Source organism: Protopterus annectens, chromosome 6.part0 (assembly GCF_019279795.1).
Source record: "Protopterus annectens isolate FY-2018-M chromosome 6.part0, PAN1.0, whole genome shotgun sequence".
NCBI lineage: Eukaryota > Metazoa > Chordata > Ceratodontiformes > Protopteridae > Protopterus > Protopterus annectens.
The window spans coordinates 395,796,569-395,821,163 of NC_056737.1; the positions used below are offsets into that span (position 1 = coordinate 395,796,569).

The 24,595-nt window shown below is 35.2% G+C and overlaps 1 protein-coding gene across 1 annotated transcript in view; it reads right to left on the reverse strand.

The window, feature by feature from the left end:
• LOC122803845 (extracellular calcium-sensing receptor-like) overlaps window positions 1-24,595 on the reverse strand; it is a 130,941-nt gene that overhangs the window by 54,420 nt on the left and 51,926 nt on the right. The window contains exon 5 of the mRNA XM_044073527.1: window positions 12,444-13,337. Coding sequence (XP_043929462.1) covers window positions 12,444-13,337 — 894 coding nt within the window. The remainder of the gene's footprint in view (window positions 1-12,443; window positions 13,338-24,595) is intronic.

The window sequence follows — 24,595 nt, forward strand, 5'->3', positions numbered from 1 at the left end:
ACCTAGTTTTTCTGTTTCAAAGTATCAAAGATAAAATATCTGACAGTCTGTTAAATGAGTCCAACAACTGGTTGGAAGGTAGAGATAAGGAATCACTGTCTCCAATTAAATATAGATCCTAAATAGCACAGATAATGTAGCTATACAGAATAATATTCACACTAATAAAGCCAAAGAAGACCGGGCAATTGAGAAAATTTATTGACATCTGCATAGTCACTAATGTGATGCAGAAAAGGAAAACACATGCCTCCAGTGGAAGAATACTTAATTAGTAAACCCTATAGAATATGATATTTAGTAGACTGGATTTGAGATCAGGTACCCTTCAGCTTGAGACAGCCCTAAAAGCAAGAACATTCCCACCTTTTCAACATCTATAGGTCTGACAGTATATAAAAGACTTAACATGATGGCTTATTAACCTACAAGGATGCCACGGTATATAATACAGCAAGCCATGCAATGTATAAAGAATACATGGAATTTCATTGATGATTTAATAATATATGAGAAGAAAGAAAAGAAATATAAAGAAACATACAGAAATATATTTAACATAAGGATAGAACATTAATTGATCTTAATGGAAGTAAAATGTAAATGTGGTAAAACTACAACTGAATTCTATGTTTTTGTATTCACAGGCAAGAGAGTTAAGTAAAACCATACACGTCTCTCATTGCAAATGTCAGTGTAGTAAGAAGCGTGTTAGGTATAGCTAACATGACTGAAAAAGCTTATGAAGAATAATGCTCTATTTAAAGGGTATGATAAACATTGAAAAACCCAGAAATGGTTAAAGAAAGGTTTTGGCTTTGATTATGAAATACAACACCTTTCTGCCATTTTAAGAAATCCTGACTAAAAGCTTCTGTCCAGCAGCTTTTCTTTTGCTTTTCTTCACCAGTGTGACCACCAAACACATGACTATATATGCTAGTTTCAAACCTAGGTTCATATCTGGTTGGATTGTGAAAAACTGGTTAATAACCTCCTCATTTCCTCTAGTCATTCCATAAACTTAGTTACTGGGTACCTCAAAATAATTAAAAATGGGAGTACTTTCTGGCCTCCTAGATACACCAATGATAACATGCACATTCTTTCATACATTCACAGGTATGGAGTTCTGCCATGAGGCTACCCTGAAGTTAGACTGCTTTAACGGAAATTCATTGCAGGCAGGTTGCCAAATCCCAATCCTTTAGCATAACGTCATGTAGCCTAGTACTGATGAGGGTGGATGGTAAAGTCAAGCAATGGCTCTATCCAGAGCCCAAGGTATTTAGATGAGCTAGTGTTTTAAGTAATAGTGCTGTTACCAAAATTTAATTAAACTCCAAAGTCAGTTTAATTCATTTTATTGCAAATGGTGTCAAAACAAGAAAAAAAGTGCCAGATTCAAAATACATAACCAGCTCTCTCAGTTTCAAGTAATGTATAATTTACTCATTATAGACAGTATTTCTTTTGGACCCGGAGATCAAGGTAGCTTAGCTATGCTCAACCAATTCCCTTTAGGTGCCAAGGACTAAGGTCGCTGCTGGTGACAGAACCTCCAGATGTCTTATTAAAAATACTACATATTAAACATGATGTCTGTGCGAGTGGGTGTGTCACCACCCTGGGAGTTATACATTATTAACATGCTACATCAGTTACACTTACGGTGGTATTTATTTTTCTAAAGTATCTCATGTACTTCTCATCATGGTATAATAACGGATTACTTCTCTTCATGCACATTTTGTTCTTTTACCCTAAGCGGGAATTCCAATGGGCAGAATGTACGTAACACACTAATTTATGCTTGGGCAGATTATGCACACAAATACTGACCTGTGTGTCACAAAAAAACAATAAAAACCATGAGTAAAAGCAGTAATGAATTTCTTAATATTTACAATGAATGAGTGCTTGGACAAAAGCACAGAATTTATAGATTTTGCATTAAAATACTAAGCATGACATTTATTTTTTATTTATTTTATTTATCTTTTGTTAACTGGGTTAGTCCCATTAGACTAGTAGCCTCTTTTCAGTGGAGAGCCAAGCTGGTGTTGATCGTTTAATAAAAAGGGCATTATTACAATTTAGTTGCATCCTTAGTATTTTGTATGCTGAAATTCAGCATACATTGATGTTTTCCCCCTAAGCATGGTACGTGTGAATACAATTTATTCAAATGGATTTAAGTGAAATGACAGTCACTGAAACAGGGCTTTTGCATTTCAGTAAAATTCATCAACTTTGGATCATGACAGTAACTATGGGCGATTGTAAGAGGTCTTTTCTTGTATGGAAGGTGTGAGTGATGTTCTAACCCCATAAAATACTTCAGTTATTGGATTTTTTCCCCAAATCTCATTACACTTTGTTCTGTTTAAAGATGTGGAATTTTGTGAGGCATTCAGCCAAAAACGTACATTTGAAATGTAAATGCCATTACTACCCTGAACATGCCAGTATTAATTATTTTTGTCATATAGAAAAAAATGCAAAATATTCTAGAGAATAATAATTCCATTTTAGAACATAGCAATTAATATGATATTAATAGTAATTGCCTGTAAATGACAAAAAAATCCTAGGTCATAAAGCTTCACAGTAAACCGATATTTTTTATTCCTCTGTAATACATTATACATTGTATCCCATATAACTGTGATGTTATATAATTTCATTATTCTTAAGGGTGTTGGTAAATCTCTGTACCGTTTCATTTTCTAATAGCACAAGAGTTCTAATTCACTTTCATAATTAAAAATAACATTTGAATTTCTTACATTCCACATTGTATGATTTCAGGTTTCTCAAAGAAAGGAATCTCAGCACACGCTTTTCCAGTATGAACTGGGAAGATCCTACTAATATTGATGTCTCCTTTTTGTGTAAATCAAATCTTCATCAGAGCAGTTGCATCTTTGGTTTTTCATTTTTGTGTAAAACCATTGATTGCGATGCATCCCAGTTGACACAAACTTGTGATTACATCAACAGTAATAGAAAACAGCAAGAAGGAAGTTACAGGCATCATGTTCTTTTTGCGTTTTCTGCTTTACCGTATGCTTTCCTTCACTGTTTTCCAAACAAATAGATGTAAAAAGCAATTCTAATACCCATGTGTGATGTGTTTAGTATATTTTCCTTAAAAACACTACCTTAGTAGTGCATATAGAAGTTATCATTTCATGTACTTTCATGTTAAAATGAGAAAATAACATGCAATTTTGTAAAAAACAAACAGATAATCTAAAATGGTTCTTTTGTGATGTTCTTAGATTATCAGATATCTTCTGATGTTAAAGGAAAAGGAAGCATTCATGTTAACTATTGTAAAGATCTGTAGAAGTGCTTTCATCGGCCCATTTAAATACTTTCCTTTATTGTATATACCCTGTTGCCTGCTAGCTTCAAGGAAATTATTCAGTTATAGTTTATGAGAATAAGCACCAGGAGTCTAAATTCAGTGGCCTATTTTTCCTTGTTAAGAATTAAAAATAAGGTGCATAAATAACAGAGATAGCAGCTGTTGAAGACAGACTGCAATTAACTTTTGTATGTGTGCTTAAACTAATGTTTACTTTTTTTTACTTATAAAACTAGACTATGTTATTATTACAGAAACCTGTGATTGTCAGATACAGATCCATTTTAAATGCGCATTTATTTTTAAATTTACTCTAACTGATAGTGCATAAGTAAGTTTATTATAGCCTCTCTTCTACAAAAATCAGATTATTATGGCAAGAAAGTGAACTGAGGTTTATTTCTAGTTGTATGGCACTAAATGGGAATAATATGTATATAAATTAACAGAGACACATGATCGGTAAATAGATAAAAATCAGAGGACAAAAATGATTATTCAAGTTAAGATACACAAAATGCATTGGTCCAGGCGGTATTAGTGCTACAAAGAAAGCTAATTTAAGGAAAATGTTAAAGAACTGGGAAAGAAATTTAATTTTCATTTCATTTCAATTTTTATTCTCCACCATTTTTCAGTTAGTGGTGGTGCTGCGGTAGCATTGTCGCCACACAGTAAGAAGCTGTCCGGTTCGATTCTCAGCTAGAGCGTCTTCTGTGTGGAGACATGTGTGAATGGGCATACCTTCATTGAAGGTTGTGCATCAGGGCTGGTAACTCGGCACATAAAAATCAACTACCAATCATTAGCAGACCGGAGTTCCGCTGTGGCAACCCCTAACCGGGAAAAGCTGAAAGAAAAAACAAACCATTTTTCAGTTATACATGGTGGTTTTGTTTTTTACTATGGGGCACTGCTAACAACATGATAATATTGCATCTCTGAGCAGGGAGCACTCCATGTACAGCATCCTGACAGCAAGTTAGATATAGCAGGAAGCTTTATATATTAGCTGGACAGCACGCTACATGTGAGAATAGCTCAGGAATACACATATGCAAGAAGGAAGCAGGCCATATAAGGCAAGTGGTACAGTGCTATATACAGGAGCAGATTGTACATAGTAGTAGGGAAACAGGCTATATATGGAGACAGAGCAGTAAATTACATATAGCAGCTTGACAAGAAGCTGTATATAGGATAAGGTTACATAAGGCAATACAGTAGCTCATCAGAGTAGAAAACTGGTTCCCACATAAGAAATTATGTTTACATAAAAATAACAATAATATGTTTATTTTAAACTATGCATTGTGTTGCTTAATAAGATTTTACTTAATATTGCTTTTCTTTATGCTGCTTACATTCCCACATTTCCTGTTTTGCCAATGTTTTCTGTAAATAGCCTGAAAATGAAAAAGCAATCTAGTGATTCAATATACCTACCAGTAAAATAAATGACAGATAAATGAATGGAAAGCAGACAGTCTCATGGCTGTAGTCAGAGAGACTGCACAGTTCTCTGCAGTTTGATATATTCAGTTTTACTAGGACAGATCTATAGAAAGTAACATGTAATATAATGCTGGTCACTGGTACACAAAATAAAATTATTGCACAGTTGACTATGAGGTTGCATGTGTTTATGAATATGAATGACATTTTGTATAAATTCAGTACAACAGGGTCCACATTGATAAATGTGTAGCTTTCTGACATACACATACATGTCTAGTTAAACATTCATAATTTCATAAGATTACTTATGCTGCTAATTTCATCTTTAAAGCCTTTAATAATGCAATTCCCTTCACTCCAAATATCATTTTCTTGTCCTCCATGTAATCATCTAGTTTTCTTTTAAAATGTGTCACTGTTCCAATGCTGCTCACTTCAAGTGAGAGACAGTTCAACAACCTAATCTCTTTTTACTCTTTTATGATGACCCCATAAATTGGACCCCATTCCTATTTTTGTAATACTTTATGTCCAAGATCAATCCAGAATCATTACTTAATGGAGTCTTTCATTAAGTTTTGAAAGCCAAACAAAGCTTACTTCTTAGTTTATCTGTATAATATGTCATAAAAGTTCAATTCTTTAATTTGTTGTAGTAATCCAAATGCTTAACTTCATTTATTTATTGTTTATGTATTTATCTTCTGCAAATCTAAATTGGATACCTTCATCTTATCTGTACAAAAGATTAAGTTATAGTCAGTTATTGGTCTTACTATCAGTTTATAAAACATGAGCATTATCATTCCTTCTCTAGATGTTATTGTTGTAGTGATTAATCTTATTTTTTCATAGCCTTGTGCTTTATATTTAATTGTATGATCTTTAAAGGAAAATATATTGACAATCATTATTCTCACTTCTTTTGTAGAGTCTGATTTGCAAGCCTGTGTAATCACAGTGATTAGCATCAGTAAGCCAATGGGAATCCAACATCTAGAGGTATGTTTCCCCCTTGCAAGACTGCAACAAAGGGCTATGATAAACTGTTGAGACAGAATGAGGTTCTCCCAATGGAAAAAGGGTAAGCCAGTCTCCAAGCCCAGCAAGGTGACCTGTGCTCTACCATCTCACTCTTGGAGAACAGAGGACCTGTTATGGTTGTTGCCCAGCCTTGCAATGCTTGGGTATAATGGCCCCAGAACAAATGGGCTAATTCAGTGTCAGTAGTGGAGCCAGCAGGGAACGTCCTAAGGGAAAATGAACTAAACCAGTTAATAAAGCTGGAATTACTATCTTATTTTAATACCTTATATTATGTATACTATATGGAACATTTACATTATTTGGAGAATACTATTGTTGTTTTATCTAGTGATTTAGAGACTGTTGATATGTAAGATTACAGGCCCAGTTGTTGATTACACTATCTAACTGATGCCTTGTGTTAGAAACAGGTGAATTTGACTTTCTTTCTGAATTTTCTTGAAGGTGTATGAAGATTTTATAAAGGCATTCAGCCCATGGGGTACAGGGTTTAAGCTGTATAGGTAGTCCGTTCCATACTTTGGGACAAATAATGGGAAAGGCATGTCCTAAAGTAGTTATAGATGTTGCTAGCCAGGGAAGAAGAGGTGCTTTATTTGATATAGAATGAAAACAGTAGTCTGAAGTGACAGCAGTTAGTTTACAAAAAGTGATAGGGTGCTATGTTTCTCCAGACAGAAATTGTATGTAAGTGTAAGATGTAAAAGATCAGCCTTTTCTTGGAGAGGTATCCAGTTTATCTGTGATGAAGAAAAGGAATGATGTTTATCTTGTGGTGAAAGGAAGATGAATTTGCATATGCATTTGGGTAGTTTCAGTTGATCTATCAGGTTCTTTTTCTGTGTGTATGCTGTTCGTATTCTATCTGGGATTGTAGCATGCTTTTGTGAGTGGTACCCCTGCCCTCAGGGGTTAAGAACCCTTAAATGTGCTGATGTGCATTAGTCATTTTACTGATGTTTGTTTTGAGGAAACTGATGTGTCTGTTCATTGTTAAGAAGGGATCTAAGGTAATGCCCAGGTATATGACAGACGCTATGCATTCTGTGATGGCGTTGTCTAGATTGAGGAGTGGGGCAGGGTTAGGTATGGGTTTTAGACTCTTGCTTAACCAAAGTGCATGAGGTTTAGTCTTGTTTCGGTTTAAACAAGTTATTTTTCTTTAGCATTTGAGACAATGTATTAGTATTTGCAGAAACATTTATTAACAATTGCCTGAAGCTGCTTTTAGGTAGTATCAAAAGATGCTGCTATTCTACAAATCTCTAAATCACAATACATATCAAAAACTCTTCCTTACTGATTTTAGTCAGTAATGAAAATAGTTACAATATTTGCATCAAAGGAGACAGTAGCATTCAGTTTTATAACAGATATTGCCATAAATGTATAGTCTAGAAACTTCCTTCTTGTTGTTATGGTGCTCATGGTAGTAAGTGTCTAATAGTGCATGTAGTAAGTGGCTGATAGTGTATATATTAGCTCGGGGTTAAGTTCATACTCACCACACACCAACAATAACAGTATAAATGTGGAGATAAGTCAATAAAGAGGGAAGCATTTGCACTGGTTTTCTCTGCTGGTGACTTTTCTCCTACTTACTAGTAAGGTGAGATGTCTGAAACTGATGGCAATGTATTTCTAAGTGTGCAAGAATTGGGTCTATATTACAAGATCAAAACTTTAGTTAATTGAATAACTAAAGATCGATCTTGTATTATTGAAACCTGAAAATGTTGAACGGCTGATTTAACCCAGGGAAATACTTCCCTTGGCCATTATGTGGATTATGCCCTTCTCTCCAATTTGGAGTGATCTCGGAGTTGGTATATTTAGTTAGAATGGATGTGGGGGACACAGCCCCCCACATCGAGGGATATGGGGGGTGAAGGCCCCCACTTGATTTGGGATTTAAAGGGGGTTTTTTTTGTTTTGTTTTTTTTGATGCGGCCAAGGGAAGTGTTTCCCTGGGTTTAAACAGCCTTTTGACATTTTCAGGTTTCGTATTACAAGATCAATCTTTAGTTATTCGATTAACTAAAGTTTTGATCTTGTAATATAGACCCCAAGAATTAAACCTAACAATTTTTGTAACAGATAACATTATGTTTGTTGATAGAAGTCACAGTCTGATAAGGTTATTAAATTTGTGTCTCTGGTACCGTAATGGTTAGAATGTTTAGTTAAAATGTTTTCACATTGCACAGAATAAATCTGGTAGTAATGATTAGTACTACCTTTAGAAAGCATACTTGTGTTGTTTTTAAATATTGTTCTGCTCTTATTATTCATAATATTTGTTGAAGGATTTAAATGTTAGCACAGATTGTGATATAGCTGCAGGAGCATATGAATGTAGAATAGTGGGTAATGTCACTTAAAAAGCAGATGAAGATAAGACAGATTTGTGTATCAGTGCTTTTGCATACGTTAACACACCTGACTATAGTTGATGATGGACTGAGTGATGTTTACAGATTTGCATATCAGTATTTTTGAATAAGTTGACCCAGCAAGTGGTGGTTGAAAATGGTGTGGGTTGGTGATGTTTACAAACATTTGTTCAAAGTCGCTAAAGAATTTAGCTTTTTTTCTTATAAAATACTTTACAACACTCTGTTTAACAAGTGCTATCAGTAGTTAACATAAGAAATTTAAAGGTAGAAAATTACAACTAAACTCTATTTACAAATGACAATAACCATATCAAGATGGAGTTTAAAATGCTACTTTTCATCTTTGGAAGCTCTATAGCAATGTAGTCTTGTGCCTTCGGCCATGAGTTATGTCTAAAGACAAATTTCAGGCCAACACTACAAGCACTAAACACATCTGTGAAGTATGATTTGTAATCTAGTAGCCAATTAGAAATAAATGTATCAATAGTGAAGACGTTCTTATGAATTGCAAACAGGATGCATAAATGCTGGTACCCCTAGAGCAGGACTGATACCTATGTGCATGACTTTGAATCATTTAACAGTAGACAGCAGTGAAACTTGACTTCCCTGTGCATTGTGAATTGCACTGCTGCACCTTTAACTATGAAAACCTCTCGAAATCGCTTCCTGTTATTTTGCAATTTATTATTATCAGATGGTGATCATGTATCCTGTGAATCATGCATGTTTCCGTTTGAATGAAAGCTATGTTTTTGATGGCCTTGAACATTTAAGCCTTGGAATTCACTTGTTTTATCTTTCAAAGAAAAATATCACTGAATTGTCTCTTACAGATGACATTTGCTAAGCCCATACTGTCAATAAAATATCTTTCAGGAATTGCACTTCTAAGTCACCATGAGTATACCTCTAAAATTACTTTTCTTTTGACATTGCTAAATATAGATTTAGTCACATGATCTCTAATTCTTCTTTTAACAGTTCTCTGTGCCTCTCTGGTAAATATGCTCTACTCAACACATCTGCTGTGTGTAGTTAATGGAGGCCATGCCAAAGAAAGCAATATTTTAAGTGCTTCTAAGTGCATATTTGTTTTCTAATATTGGGGAACTTTACCTTTTAAATGGGCAGCAGCCTTGATTTAATATTTTGATGAATAATGTATAAAGCAGAAGTGTTACCCTGTGTGGTAGAGATATCAAGACTGAATTATCGGGTAGCTTGCGGTGGTGTAGCAAGGGGTCGGTATCCATAATATGAACTCTATGAGCATTGAGGGTTGAATACATTATGGGGAATGGAAAGCTATATTCAAGTTAGAGCATTATGATGTTTTTGTCAATTGCTAAACTGGCAGATCATGAGAGAAATGACTCATCTTGTAACATAGCTTGAGTTGAGCAAGGACCTTATTAGCAATATTGTCTGTGTGTATAGTAAAGGAAAAAATTTGGGCAAGTAGTTCAGTGACATTAGCTATGGACTTTCCTTTATGATCTTTTAATAGGAAAGGTGGAAAAGTAGGTAATTTCTTAGCTGAGAGCAAGAACATAACATTGATCTTCTTAAGGTTAATTAGAAGCTTATTAGAGGATGACCAGTTGTATAGTTGCACAAAGTTCTTCTGTACCTTGCCTTGTCATTCAGATTGGCTTGTATTGAGTTGCAGTAGAAGTATGTTATCAACATACATAACCAGTTTAAGGTTTGACAGTTCCAGAAGATGATCATTGATAAAGAGAGTGGCAATGTGGGCCTTGTACATAACATTGGGTTATTCCTGTATTATGTGTATCAATATTGGAGGGGGAGTCATTGTGACAGAATTGGAAAGTTCTCTCTCAAATAGCACTGCAACCAATGAACTGTGTTATCACCAAAGTTGAGTCTTTGAAGCTTATTTGTTTACTGCTGTGAATGCCCTGGTCATATCAACATAAATGATATCAAGGCCTTCATTCAAGTTCCATTAAATGGAATCAGTGGTTATTTTAAGGGCACTGAATGAACTAAAGAAGTGAAAAGCTGTGTTATGCATCATATAGAAGGACATGCCTATTTATGTGTTTTAGTAGTTGCTTTTAGAGGAGTTTTTCAAATATTTTGTAAGAGGGCATAGGTTAGAAATTGGCATATAATATTAAAGCCCATTGGGTGAATTGACTTTAAAGGTAGGGATTATAAATGTGTGTTTGAATGCAGGAGTGACAGTGCCTGAAATAAGAGAGCTTATAGATATAGCTAAGGGGGTTAGCTATTTTCTCATCAACAAAGATTTAGAGGATTGGATACAGTTTGCTGAATTTAGAACCCAAGCTATTAACTTTAAATAAAAGCATCTTTGTCTGTCTAACAGCTATTTGAGAGAAGTGGGAGCTTGCTACAAAACTGTCTAATGGGTGCATTTGTGAGGAAGTATCTTCCTGCTCTAGAAAGGAAGGATAATTTGATGGAGGATATTTTGTATATCCTTTATAGTGAAAAGTGGATAAAGGGAATACTCATTTGCAAAGGAAGAGCAGTTTGATGATTGTTTCTGTAATGATTTTCTTGAACTGTACACAACTTTTCTGTTGTTTATAGCTTCAGTTACAGGCATAATCTTTCTCTAACAACTTTCTTAGAAGTTTAGAAGCATAGTCTGTTATATACATTGGGTACGAGTTAGTAAGATTCCTAGAAAACTCTGCAATGTTTTTTTAACTTCAGGGTTTACAATTTGCAGAGTTGTATCCATTTTCAGTCTGTTTGTCATTAGACTATGACCCATGCATTTCCGTTTTCAGTCTGTTTGTCATTAGACTATGACCCGTGCATTTCCGTTTTCAGTCTGTTTGTCATTAGACTATGACCCGTGCATTTTTATACTTATTATGCTTGTTTTACATTTGCTTTTATTTAACTTGAAAGTATGCTGTCATAATCTGTTTAGCATATGTTTCAATACCTTGTTATGCTGCATGTGTCTAAGTTCACATTGAAAGATCATAATTTCTGTTTGTAAATCATTCTAAGCATTCAATTCCAAATACATAACATCTCTTTCTGATATCATTCATGCTGATGAAATACTATGTAGAAGTAAAGAATATGTACCTTCTTAGTGGCATATTAAATGTACACAATTTGAAGATTTCTTTACCTTTAATTATTTGTCATAATCCCTGGTTTCATCTACTACTGACTAGAGCTTAATACTTTACTCTAGTGAAGTTGATAATTCAACTGATGTCACAGGTAATGCTCTCTTTTAATGACTTTATTTAGCTCTTGCTGATCAATAGAAATACAAATCCTGTCTTGATTTATAACTGAAACCATGCATCCGTTTGTTCTTTTGGCTGAAATTGGTCTTAACTGGCATGTATACTTTACAATCCAGTATACAAGAGTTTTTATTGCTGTGTAACTGTTAAGAAATGTGTATAGGAAAACAAGTTATCTCTAGTTTTGCATTAAGAGCTTGTTTTACCATTCCGAGCATTTTACAAGACAAACAACTCAAAAGTTTAGGTGAATTAGCATCCTAGGTGGTACAATTTGAAACAATATATTGCACTTCTTTTTCAATTCAAATGTCTGTGGCTTTTTGCCAACAGCATGATTTGGTGTCCCAAATTTGTCAGCAATATGTACACAATGCTCTCTTATATGTCATTTAGCTCAAAACCTCCTAGAGTATCTGTAAATAAAATATTATAATCTGCATAAGAGCGTTTGATACCCAGCTGGATGTCCTTGCAAGTGCCTTTGTTGAAACTCTGCATATATTTCAAATTGAAAATTCAGCATTGCCTTTAATAAATTTCAGCTTATCTTGCCAACAAATTGACTTGCACTTTTATCTCACTTCAATCTTAAAATATCCACTCCCTTCATTTTAATAATCCCCAGCAAAAAGGTTACTTCCATTTTTTCTGTTCAACAACAGTACTTTTTATTGTAGAAAAAAGAAAAATATTACCTTAAAAGCTGCCAGAAAATGGGATCAGCTTTATATGGTCCAGTTCATAACAACTGCATAGGAAATGTAGCATCCAATATACATAAAAAGGATCTTAGTTGCAACTTAAGTCCGAAAGTAAGTAATGCAAATACTAGCTTAGTTTAAAAAAGTATCTTATAGATGCCTTTATTTTAATCCATTCAATTCTGAAATGTACTCTTCCCTATAAGAAAGGCTCTAGTGTTCATGTCAGGTCTAAACAGAATAATATAGCATTTAGGAGTAAATATGCAAATCAGCAGACCAGCACCTGAGGACACAATAGCAAATACTTCCACAGCCACCATATACTTCCCCTGTGTGCTCAGGTAGGCTGGGATGAATGACATCCATACAGTGACAAAAACCAGCATACTGAATGTTATGTATTTAGCCTCATTAAAGCTATCTGGGAGGTTCCTGGACAGAAATGCTACAACAAGGCTTACAGAGGCTAATAGGCCCATATAAGACAGCATGCACCAAAATGCTGTGGGTGAACCTTCATTACATTCTATAATAATCTTCCCTGTTACAGAAGTCGTGTTTTCATTCTGGAATGGTGGACTTGAAATTAACCAACTAACACACAATGCAATTTGAACAAAAGTACAGAGAGAAACTAAAGATTTTGGCAGCTTGGGATCCACAAATTTCTTTAGATTGCTATTTGGCTTACTGGCATTGAAGGCAATGACCACTACAACTGTTTTAGCTAAAATGCACGAGACAGAAAATGTAAAACTGATGCCAAAAGCAACTTGGCGGGACATGCATGTCAAGTTAGTGGGTCGCCCAATAAAGATCAAAGAAGAGAGGAAGCATAGAACAAGACTTAGTAGAAGAAGATAGCTGAGTTCTCGATTATTTGCTTTGACAACAGGAGTGTTCCAGGACTTCACAAATACAATAAAGACAGCAGCAGCAGCCATAGCCATGAATATGGGAACTGCAGCTAAAGTTTTTCCAAGAGGCTCTTCATAAGTAAGGTATTCTGGTATTTTCGTAATGCACTTTTCTTGTTTGTCATTTGACCATTCATTACCTGGACACTTTAGACAGACAACAGAATCTAAAAAACACAGAATACAAAGTTATGCAAAGTTTATAATATACTAGGCATTTTGTAAAAAATGATAGCTACATTACAGCAAAATATCAGTAACGTAATTTTCACAAGCATAGTTTATATAGTCTAAATGTCAACCTATCCTGGTTGCCATGTTGTCTCAGTACCTGATATCAGTGCCACATCACTTTCATCAAGATAGCTCAGTTTTAATCAGATGTCCAATGGCTGGAAATTTTTAATACATGTTTAGCATCATCTCTGTCCTTTTTGAAATTAAGGGTGACCTATTTAGCATATTTAACTAAAATGTTCACCCTGTGACTTAAAAACCAGGACTAAAATCTAACTTGGATGCATGGGCATAAGACAGTCAGGATGGCGGTGTTCCATGAGGTCTGACACATGGTTCATAGGTTCATAGGTAGGTACTAGGCTATTGGCCCTAGGGCCTATATAAGCCTAGCCAAAAAGGTACTCTGGCTTTCACCACCCAAGAAAATTATTTTCTTGTGCCCCTGTCAAGCAGACCCACAGAAGTGATCCCCGGGGTGAATTTCCTATTTCCCATCCAATCATCAAGATTTTTCTTGAAGAGTGCTAATGAGGAACTCTGTTTGACATAGATAGGTAGTCTGTTCCAAAGTATGGGAAGTCTCTGGGACAGGAATCTATCCCTCCAGCATGTTCTGTTTATTGTGGTGACAAGGTTTAGGTCCCTAGAGCATGTAGCTTGGAGGGATTGGGATTTCTTTAAATGGAGCATGTCCAACAGCTCTGGGTTTGACATAGCTTTGTATGTTAGGCAGAGATCACTTCTGAGTAGGCGATATGCGATGGAGTAAAGCTGGAGTTTTTTGAGACTGTCTGCGTAGAGAATCTGTTTGAGGCCAGTAATCCTCTTTGTAAGGTATTTCTGTGGCCTTTCCAGTTGTTGTAGATGTCTTGTGAGGTACATACCAAAAGGGGTGTTGTACTCTATAATGGGTCTAATGAATGATGAGTAGAGGGGAACAATGTCCTCTTTTTTTCTGGATGAGAAACCTTTTGTGATGAGGTGTGTCACGTAGAAGGATTTCCTGACCACTGCTGCAATGTGATTATCAAAGGAGAGACTACTGTCCACCTGTGTCCCAAGGTCATGTGGTAGTTCATGGGTACAGAGTTTTTACCAAAGGGATGACAATGCACTTTTTGATATTGGTAACATGTGACATGTTTTACATATTTTGCATGCTATTATGCATGTAAAAAAATAATGCTAAATTCAATATTCCAGGAAGAAACCAAAGTGTGTGTGTGCAACCATACCTACTATGAGTATGACACCAGGGTGCCTAATCCAGGCCTAAGGATATAATATTGCAGGGGAAGACATTGTGCCCCCAGATACCACTATTTGTTTTAAGTGTTTTTCAAAACTGGAGGAGAGTTAACTTCTCTCACACTGTTAAATAACGATGATGATAGATAGGTCTGAAGTAAACTAGCACACTAGGAGAAAAAAGTTTCCAAAACTATTCAAGTATAGGTCTATAAAAAATGCAGTAATAACTGTCAAATGGTGGTTGAGATACCACATCCTCTACTGACATACTGAATGCACATACAGTATATACATATAGTCTAGTCATGTATAGTGTGCATTCAGTACCTTAGTATAGTGTGCATTGAGATACCACATCCTATACTGAGGTACTGAATGCACATATATACATAGAGTCTAGTCATGTATAGTGTGCATTCAGTACCTTAGTATAGTGTGCATTGAGATACCACATCCTATACTGAGGTACTGAATGCACATATATACATAGAGTCTAGTCATGTATAGTGTGCATTCAGTACCTTAGTATAGTGTGCATTGAGATACCACATCCTATACTGAGGTACTGAATGCACATATATACATAGAGTCTAGTCATGTATAGTGTGCATTCAGTACCTTAGTATAGTGTGCATTGAGATACCACATCCTATACTGAGGTACTGAATGCACATATATACATAGAGTCTAGTCATGTATAGTGTGCATTCAGTACCTTAGTATAGTGTGCATTGAGATACCACATCCTATACTGAGGTACTGAATGCACATATATACATAGAGTCTAGTCATGTATAGTGTGCATTCAGTACCTTAGTATAGTGTGCATTGAGATACCACATCCTATACTGAGGTACTGAATGCACATATATACATAGAGTCTAGTCATGTATAGTGTGCATTCAATACCTTAGTATAGTGTGCATTGAGATACCACATCCTAAACTGAGATACTGAATGCACATATATACATAGAGTCTAGTCATGTATAGTGTGCATTCAGTACCTTAGTATAGTGTGCATTGAGATACCACATCCTATACTGAGGTACTGAATGCACATATATACATAGAGTCTAGTCATGTATAGTGTGCATTCAGTACCTTAGTATAGTGTGCATTGAGATACCACATCCTATACTGAGGTACTGAATGCACATATATACATAGAGACTAGTCATGTATAGTGTGCATTCAATACCTTAGTATAGTGTGCATTGAGATACCACATCCTATACTGAGGTACTGAATGCACATATATACATAGAGTCTAGTCATGTATAGTGTGCATTCAGTACCTTAGTATAGTGTGCATTGAGATACCACATCCTAAACTGAGGTACTGAATGCACATATATACATAGAGTCTAGTCATGTATAGTGTGCATTCAATACCTTAGTATAGTGTGCATTGAGATACCACATCCTATACTGAGGTACTGAATGCACATATATACATAGAGTCTAGTCATGTATAGTGTGCATTCAGTACCTTAGTATAGTGTGCATTGAGATACCACATCCTAAACTGAGGTACTGAATGCACATATATACATAGAGTCTAGTCATGTATAGTGTGCATTCAGTACCTTAGTATAGTGTGCATTGAGATACCACATCCTAAACTGAGGTACTGAATGCACATATATACATAGAGTCTAGTCATGTATAGTGTGCATTCAATACCTTAGTATAGTGTGCATTGAGATACCACATCCTATACTAAGGCACTGAATGCACACTATACATGCCTAGACTATGTATGTGTTGAGTAGCAATTAAATCAAAAGTAAAATCCTGCTTAGTTTTCCAGATAAGTGGACCTTCTCTCACTAGAATTATGCTAGTCACTGACTCACTCCCTTTACAGAATATAGGCTCATATAAAATGAACATTATATGGCGATGAAGGTATGTAAATATGTTTTTACCAAAAATCATTAATAATTTGCAGTATGTTGCTGAGCATCATGACATGTTTTCCTGAAAGCTGTGTTATAAATTTTACACATTATCTGAGGTATGTTCACATACTGATAGGTACCAACTGAAACCTTACATATATGTTAGGCTGCTCAGTTTTTCAATTCATTTCACAATAAACCTGTAGAAATTGTATGTTTTAGATGTCAAACCCAGTATCAGCTGCTTTAATGTTAGTATGGAGTGGTGATATCAAAACAAAAATAATTCTTATATCTCATTAAAGTAATATTTTCTGTCATTTAAAGATTATAACAAAAGCACTGCAGTTTTTATACAAGCAGATACCCAGATATTTGCAATGCTGTCATCTCATTTAATATAGCACTATTTGCTCATGCAATCTTTTATACAAAGCTGAGTATCCCAGAAACCTGTTCAGAAAATTTGATAAGACAATTTGAAACTAAACTAACCATGGTAGAATTTGTAGCTAGAGTCAAATAAGATCAGAATGACTATAAGGAATTTACAAATTGCAACATTTCAAAACTATGATGTTTGAAATAGTAATGCACCCATCAGGTCTTTTCAGGATACCAAGCATAAAGCTATCAACCCTATACATAGTATTGTTATGACATCAAACTTAAAAATATGTATTTGTGACAGACATTTTTTTAAATATTCTGGCATACACAAATGGTTTAATAATTACATTAATTCAATAAAATTCAGGATGCAACTATTCCTCAGCCTTTAAAGCTAGAATCAATGTCCACATTGATTATACTCCCCTAAGAATACACCCAGTGGTCAGTGATTTAAGAGCGCATGTCAACAGTAACCTGGCATTTGACCATTATGTATCTATGGTAATGAAGAAATCATTCTATCTTGTGTAGCTTATAAGTAAAAGTATAACATCTATGTCCAAGGATGACATTGTTCCCATGCAAATGGCCCTCATCAGACCAATCATTAAGTACTATTCCCCATTTGGCATGTACCTGACCTGGCATATCCAACAAATGGAGCATCCACAGAGGTTCCTCACAAAAAGAATATATGTTATTAACAACATGTCTTAAGCAGGTGGCTTCAAGCCCTATCCCTGCACTTATTCTGCTACAGACTGTTGAAAGGCAATCTATAAACTGATCTATAAAACATCTTCTAATCCCACTCTGATGGAGCTGTTGCAAATCTGCACAATAAATATCATCTGATTTGCCAAATCTAGGGACCTAATCCTTGGCTGCAACATGAACAGGATATGTATGAGGGACATGCATGTATCTCAAAGACTAGTCCTTTTATGGAATGGGCTCTCCATCCATGTGAAGCAAAGTTCTTCCCTAATTTCAAGCATAACTTGGCCCAGTGGATGGGGAATCAGAAATGTACCCCTAGTCTGACACCATGTCTCTAGTAAATACATGACCACCATGACCATCCATGTCCAAGCCTACATGTACCCTTTAAAGTAGCCCTAGGGTATCAAACCTTGGGAGGTACATTTTGGAAGCATGGCTAGACTTAAAAAGGCCTGCTGTGTTTGTTAGTCTAGTAATCAAGAAGTAAAAAAATAGCCAACAAGATGGCAAACTCGCTGCAACCAAATTCTTTATTTGTGAAGTGCTTTCTTCCTTTCTGGACTTCATCAGAACTAACATAAAATGAGAAACAAAACTTCTAAAACCTATTCAAATGTTTTGCAACCAGTAAGGTGCTTTCACAAAATGACTCTCATAAATTGATTTGTAGTTAACTTACAACCCTGTCCCTTACAATTTATTACCTATGAACCTTTAGGTAACTTAGCAAATCTATGCCCATAAGGAAGAAAAGGCCTGATTCTGCTCAGGGAAATATTCTAATCTTTATTTACTCTATAATTATGCATACAGACTCCACACTCAGCATCATGTTTATAAAATAAAATGGTGATTAAAAAAATCAAAAGTTCCATGCATAATCTGGAAATTTAAACAGTACCTTTACGAACATTTAAATGATATTAGAAACAGAAACACTAGTAATGCACTTTACAAACAAACTTTGGTATGCCCAGAACCTGTTTGTTTTAAGTTTGTAGTTTAGACCAGTTTAGTGTTAATCCCCACGGTGGCCCCATTGAATTGTTGCTAAAATCAAAAGAACTACTTTGGCAGTTACATTTAAACTCAATGGATCCACCAGGTCTAAATTAATATACAGCTGTAATAAGTGTTTTAAAACTTTGGGCATAAGATTGATTTTATATTTGTTGTTTTATTGTTACATCTGCACTTGTATTGTTTTTAATTGTTTTAATTGAATGGGTTGGACTTTCTGGTTTTCAATTTCCTGTCCAATTTCTTGTTTGATGCTTATAAATTAGAAGTTTTTTTATGGTCGCTTTTGTTCTGATGAAGTCAGTTTTACTATGTACTGATGAAAGTGTTCAACTTTTTTTGTGAATAAAGTATTTCTATTCATTATACCTGTGGATTATCTTTTCCTTGAAGACTTCACTTTGGCAGTTAGTTGGTGTTTTTAGTTTTCTTTTTTTTATTGCCTGAGTTTGAGCTTCATTTTGTTGTTCTTTATGAATTGCTTTATGTTCCCAGCCTTTTCAAAGGAAAGAAACTGATTAAAGTTATGACATTTTGAATTTTATGCCATGATGTATCAGCTGGTAATTGTCTGACACCATGTTGAATCTCTTTGAATCTAACCTGTTTAGGGAAATCTGATGTGATTATTAACTTTAAAGAATTTCAAGTTACTTTTTTATTCTTTTGGGTAGCCAAGAGTACACAAAATTTATCTGTAGCTTTACATACATAGTTTTGGAAAAGATGCTTGACTTGCAACTCACTCAATACATCATCCACCAAGTTTCCTCCCAAGAGTAACATGAGTTCTAGTCTGGTCATAATGCATCCAAAGGCCACTGGACACTTACTGACAGCATTCTCCTTGGAATGGATAAAGGTTTGTTATGTGGTGGTGATTTTTAATCAACCTCACCAGAGCTTTTAACCTTATTGACTATGCAATATACTTAGACCACCTCATAGAAGTAGCAATTAGTCAAGCTGCTCTGCCTTGGTTCCAAAGCTATATATCTAAGTGACACTTCTTTGCTCACCTCATCTCCTTATGCTCTCACTGAACCCCCAATGCCACACCCCAAAAATCTATTTTCTGCCTTCCTCCTTTTCTCCATCTACATTAGAAAGCTTCCTCAAGAGTTACCAGACCTTCCAGTACTACTCTACAGTCATGACATAGTCTCTTTCCACTCCAATCATTCTATCATATCCTCAGCCAGAAATACAAAAAGACCTGCATTTCTTAATTCAATGGATTAATGAAAAACATTTACCACAAAAACAATGTACTGTGGTACCAAGAAAATCTCAGTACCATTTCCAGACCTTTGCAAATCTTTAATCATCATAATGCTACAAATAAAAATGTCACCACCTTCAAATATCACAAAACAGAGTCCAAAGAGTAAAACAAGAACACTTGTCCAGCTACCTACTTAACCGAATAAACTACTTGAAACTTTAAAAAGGCATCTTTATTCCTCCCACCAGGAGGGTATAAGAGAGACAGAGTCTCCTAGATCTGCTGACTAAAGTGATTTTATCTGGAATAATCCTTTGTACTCAGTTTCTTGTTAGTCCTGTCATCCTCTGGGTCACACATGGGATACGACACCTGACTCAAGCTTTCTGGATTATCTCTGTTTTCACCTTCAAATATCATGGCATTTGACTAGACCTTTCCCTGAACTTTCATTTCTTTCTGGATAATGCACACAAAAAGATCAACTACCTGTTATTCTGGATTAATAGAATCTCTCCATTCCTTTCCAGATCCACTAAAAATGTTATAAACAAGAGCGTCTAATGTGCTCAACTAGATTATGGTATCCCTCTAATTTCTGCATTAGCCAAAAGAAACACATCCTCCATCCAGACCATATCCAACTCATATGCAGTTTCATCTCTGTCTCTCTCTCTCTCTCTCTCTCTCTCTCTCTCTCTCTCCCCCCTTATAGCAAGAACCACCACTGTAAATTGATAGAAAAAGCAAAATGGCAGCCAGTTAAACAATGAGTTGACATTATACTCACCTCACAATTGTTCAAGCTTATCAAAAATGAGCCTTCTCTCCTTAGCCACCAAACTAATTCAAGATGAGCCATCATATAAAATAAGAAGTCTTATCCTCTCCCATCCTTTCCTCTAAACCTCACCAACTAGACTTCAATACACTGAATATGCCTTTTCAATTCTTGAGCACAAATTCACCCTTCCTATATTAAAGATCACTCCTCATATTCCGCATTCCACTCACAACTAAAAGCCCATCTCAAGTTAAAAGCTAACTGCAAATTCCCTGCCCCAGTGCATATAACCTAAACTCTTCCAACTTCTAATCTACTGATTTGCCTGCATTAACTCTCCTCTTTTCTTCACAAAAAGATTGCATACAAACTATTTATTTTCCTGGTAAATACAAGCAGGCTGACTGCTGTTTTAATTGGTTAGAGTACTCAATTATTCGTGTAAATATTGTTCATTGTTCTGAGTACGTGACTTACTTTGCTTATACTCTCATGTTCTAATTGTTTTTATACTTGTGGACTGAGACTGAAATGGGACCATTGGTATTAGTGCTCCACCCTGCTTTATAAATTCAAAATAAAATAAAATAAAGTGACACTGTGAAGTGGGAAGGGACAAACTGAGTGCATTTCATCAGTGACATATGTTTGAAGAGCCCTAGCAGGGCCAGGAACCAAGTAAAAACATACTGAGCTCTTTCATCTAGTTTGTCTTGGTTTTCCACTTTGCTTGGCTATCTCTTCTTGATATTTCCCCAAGAGCAATTACACTGCCTATTGATTTTGTCTAGTAGGAGTATAGGGTATTGAAGTTTTGGTAGCATCATTATTATGAGAATCTTTTTAAAACTGATACTCTGTTTTCAGTTTTATTAAATTGTAACTCTAGACCACCCAATGTATTTAAATAGCTTTGACTCCATTTTTTAAATCTCAACTTGATGATCAAAACAAGACAATTTCTTCTTTTAAAGCAGGTGCATTCAAGTCAGTTAGTTTGCTGGGCATAATAGGATCATTACTAGAACTAGGAGGAACTAGATTAAGGTGTACTGGATACCATGAGAGAATACAGAGGAGGTATGGGACTTCTAGCTTGTTTTCGCCTCTGCAAATTTGCAGCTGAAGTGGCTTATTTTTATTCATTTTTAAGGAAAGAAATGAAAAAATGTTATTCTCTTTAGTCAGTGAAGAAACTAGACTCACATTCAGTGAGGAAAAAAAGTACATTTTAGTGTTTAAGCCTTGGCTGTATTGAAAAAGGTCAATGTTAAACCTTTCCATGAGGTGCTAATAGAATGGTTTACCCATTTACATGTAGTATATGGCCAAATCACAACTTTTTGCACAACTACAATCTGCAGAACAAGTGATTTCACAAGTGATTCTACAGCAGATGTATTATGTTAATACTGCTTCCACTAGGGTTGCCATCTTTTCAAGTGTCCCAAAGTGGGACATTTTTTTTGCAGAAGCATGAGCTTTTGCAGGACAAAACATACCCACAGCCAATGTAAAGTACAGAACTTCACTTTTTTTTGCCAAAATAAAAGTTTATTCTTGTAACATTTGAGTTGCTTATGCTATTTCAGATAGAAAATAACAGTTTTATGCAACTACTAAAGAAAACTTAGGAAATGTTTGTCCTAAAATCTCAGAACATTTGCCATATGATTATTATTATTATTATTATTATTATTATTATTATTATTATTATTATTTTTGCAGGACTCAACTGCCCAAAGAGGGACTGCCCCATGCAAACAGGGACAGGTCACAACCTTACTTCACCTCACCGGACACTAGAGAACCCTAAAAGGCTTTTGCAGTTCCCAAGTCGGTAAGCTACAAACAAACCTAGAGTGACTCTGAAGAAAAGGACCACAAGACCACAATGACCACTTATATAGCTTCTAGTGCTAAGGACCTATATTACTAAGATATTATTTGAATCAGTTTAAAGCAAAGTCAAAAGTTGTATTTTTTTCCCGGTGCACAAAAGCTGATTATGATCTAACCAATCACACTGCTGACAACTTGCTGACTCCCCAAGTGCATAATTTCTTTGCACCTCATGACACTATTGTTGTTCCATTCTTTTACACTGAATTCTTGTATGGCTCAATTTTCCATATCTATTACTTATTTTATTTCTTATTTTTCCCTTTCTATTTGACTCCCACTTTTTCTTACATATCCATTTCCTGAGTTAATTATTGTTAACTGTCTGCTAGCATTTCCACTATCTCTGCATATATTGACAGATTTTTGAGAAGGTTGGGTCTGTTTTTGTTAATAGCCTGCCCCTTTTTCAAAAGTTTTCATCATACCATGTCAGAGACTTTTCTGTCACCTATTAATAAATCATGCAACTCACCAAATTCACAGTCTTTAGTTCAGATTTTCAGCTCTGTGTCACGTGCCCCTACAAAGATGATACATTATTTTAGATCACTTGGGCTTGGGATAATTACCAAACATCTCTAATTAGTGTGATTTAGGCTTTCTCCTCTTCAAGAAAATTAAAATAGTTAAATAAATTCAAAACTACTTCCCCAGAAATGTGCATAAATATGGCACAATATACATTTTCAGCCTTCTTGTTTATTTTGCTCACACTATAGAACAAACTTAGTTTCTGGATCCATGGTGTATAGATTTCTGTTAAGTTGACTTCCAGTGAATGTATTCCTGAGGGCTAAAATCAATGCATTTTCCACAATAAATTATAGTCCTGCATTTCCAATCTTACACATTCTTGAAAACATATTGATTTCACTTCTGCAGATATTTGTCCTATTTTGCACAATATAAGATGTGGATATTTTAATGATTGCACTGTAAACAGCAGAGACATACAGTAAGAGTCTGTAGCCTTCATGACTTATATTTTCAGACTAACTTCTAGGAGGAATGCGCTTCACATGGCATGTTATGTCTTGTAGTCTAGCTATTAGCATATTTAAAGATATATACCCTATAAGATGCTCCCATTAGGATATAGCATTTCCAATGAATGTACTATGTTGGAGTTTACTTAAATATTTCGACCCTTGATAAACTGTCCTTTATCTCCTCATATTGTTTGATATGAAAGTGGTCAGAAATTTAATGATGAAGGAGTTAGACAATGGCAGATAACACTATTTGGTCTGGTTCATGATCTAGGAAGGACAGTATAGAGAAAGTGATAAATAATTGTAGATTAAAAGCTGAGGATGTGAAGTGAAGATATTCCAGAATTGGAGGATAAGCCTTATGGTTTCATTCAAGTTTGATTTCAAGTTTTTTTTTTTGTTTTTTTGCTTATTCACTAAGTATGGCAGAATGAAAATCATAAATAAGTATAAAAACATTGCAGAGTTCAGCAAAGAAACTGAATACATACAGCTAAAACATATGGCAATCAAACAAATATAATTGGAAACACACACATTGGCTGCAATAAAACAATACTGAAGTTAGCCAAATGTCAAATTAGCAGAAACTTTGGTTTCACCAATTAGTGCTAAAGTCACCAGCAACCACGGTAGTTAACAAACAAGCTGTTTATTATATCCACATCACGCCACAACGACAGATGGATTGTAACAACATCAAACAAGTAAAACTGACAAAACACCGCTACAAACAGAATGACAATTGAACTAGGTAACGCCAAAAAATTCAACAGTTGAGCGCTTTCAACCAGACGCAGTTTCTGCTGAGTTTTGGTTCATTTTTTTGCATATTCAAATGTCAAATTAAACAAGTATGTTTTGATGGACATCCTGAAGTTGATCAGTATGAGACCTCAGTCACAGAGGCAAGATGTTCCTTTGATAAAGTCTGATAAAACAGATAAAACATTAAATACTGCATGATTTAGATCAAACACTGGGAATCT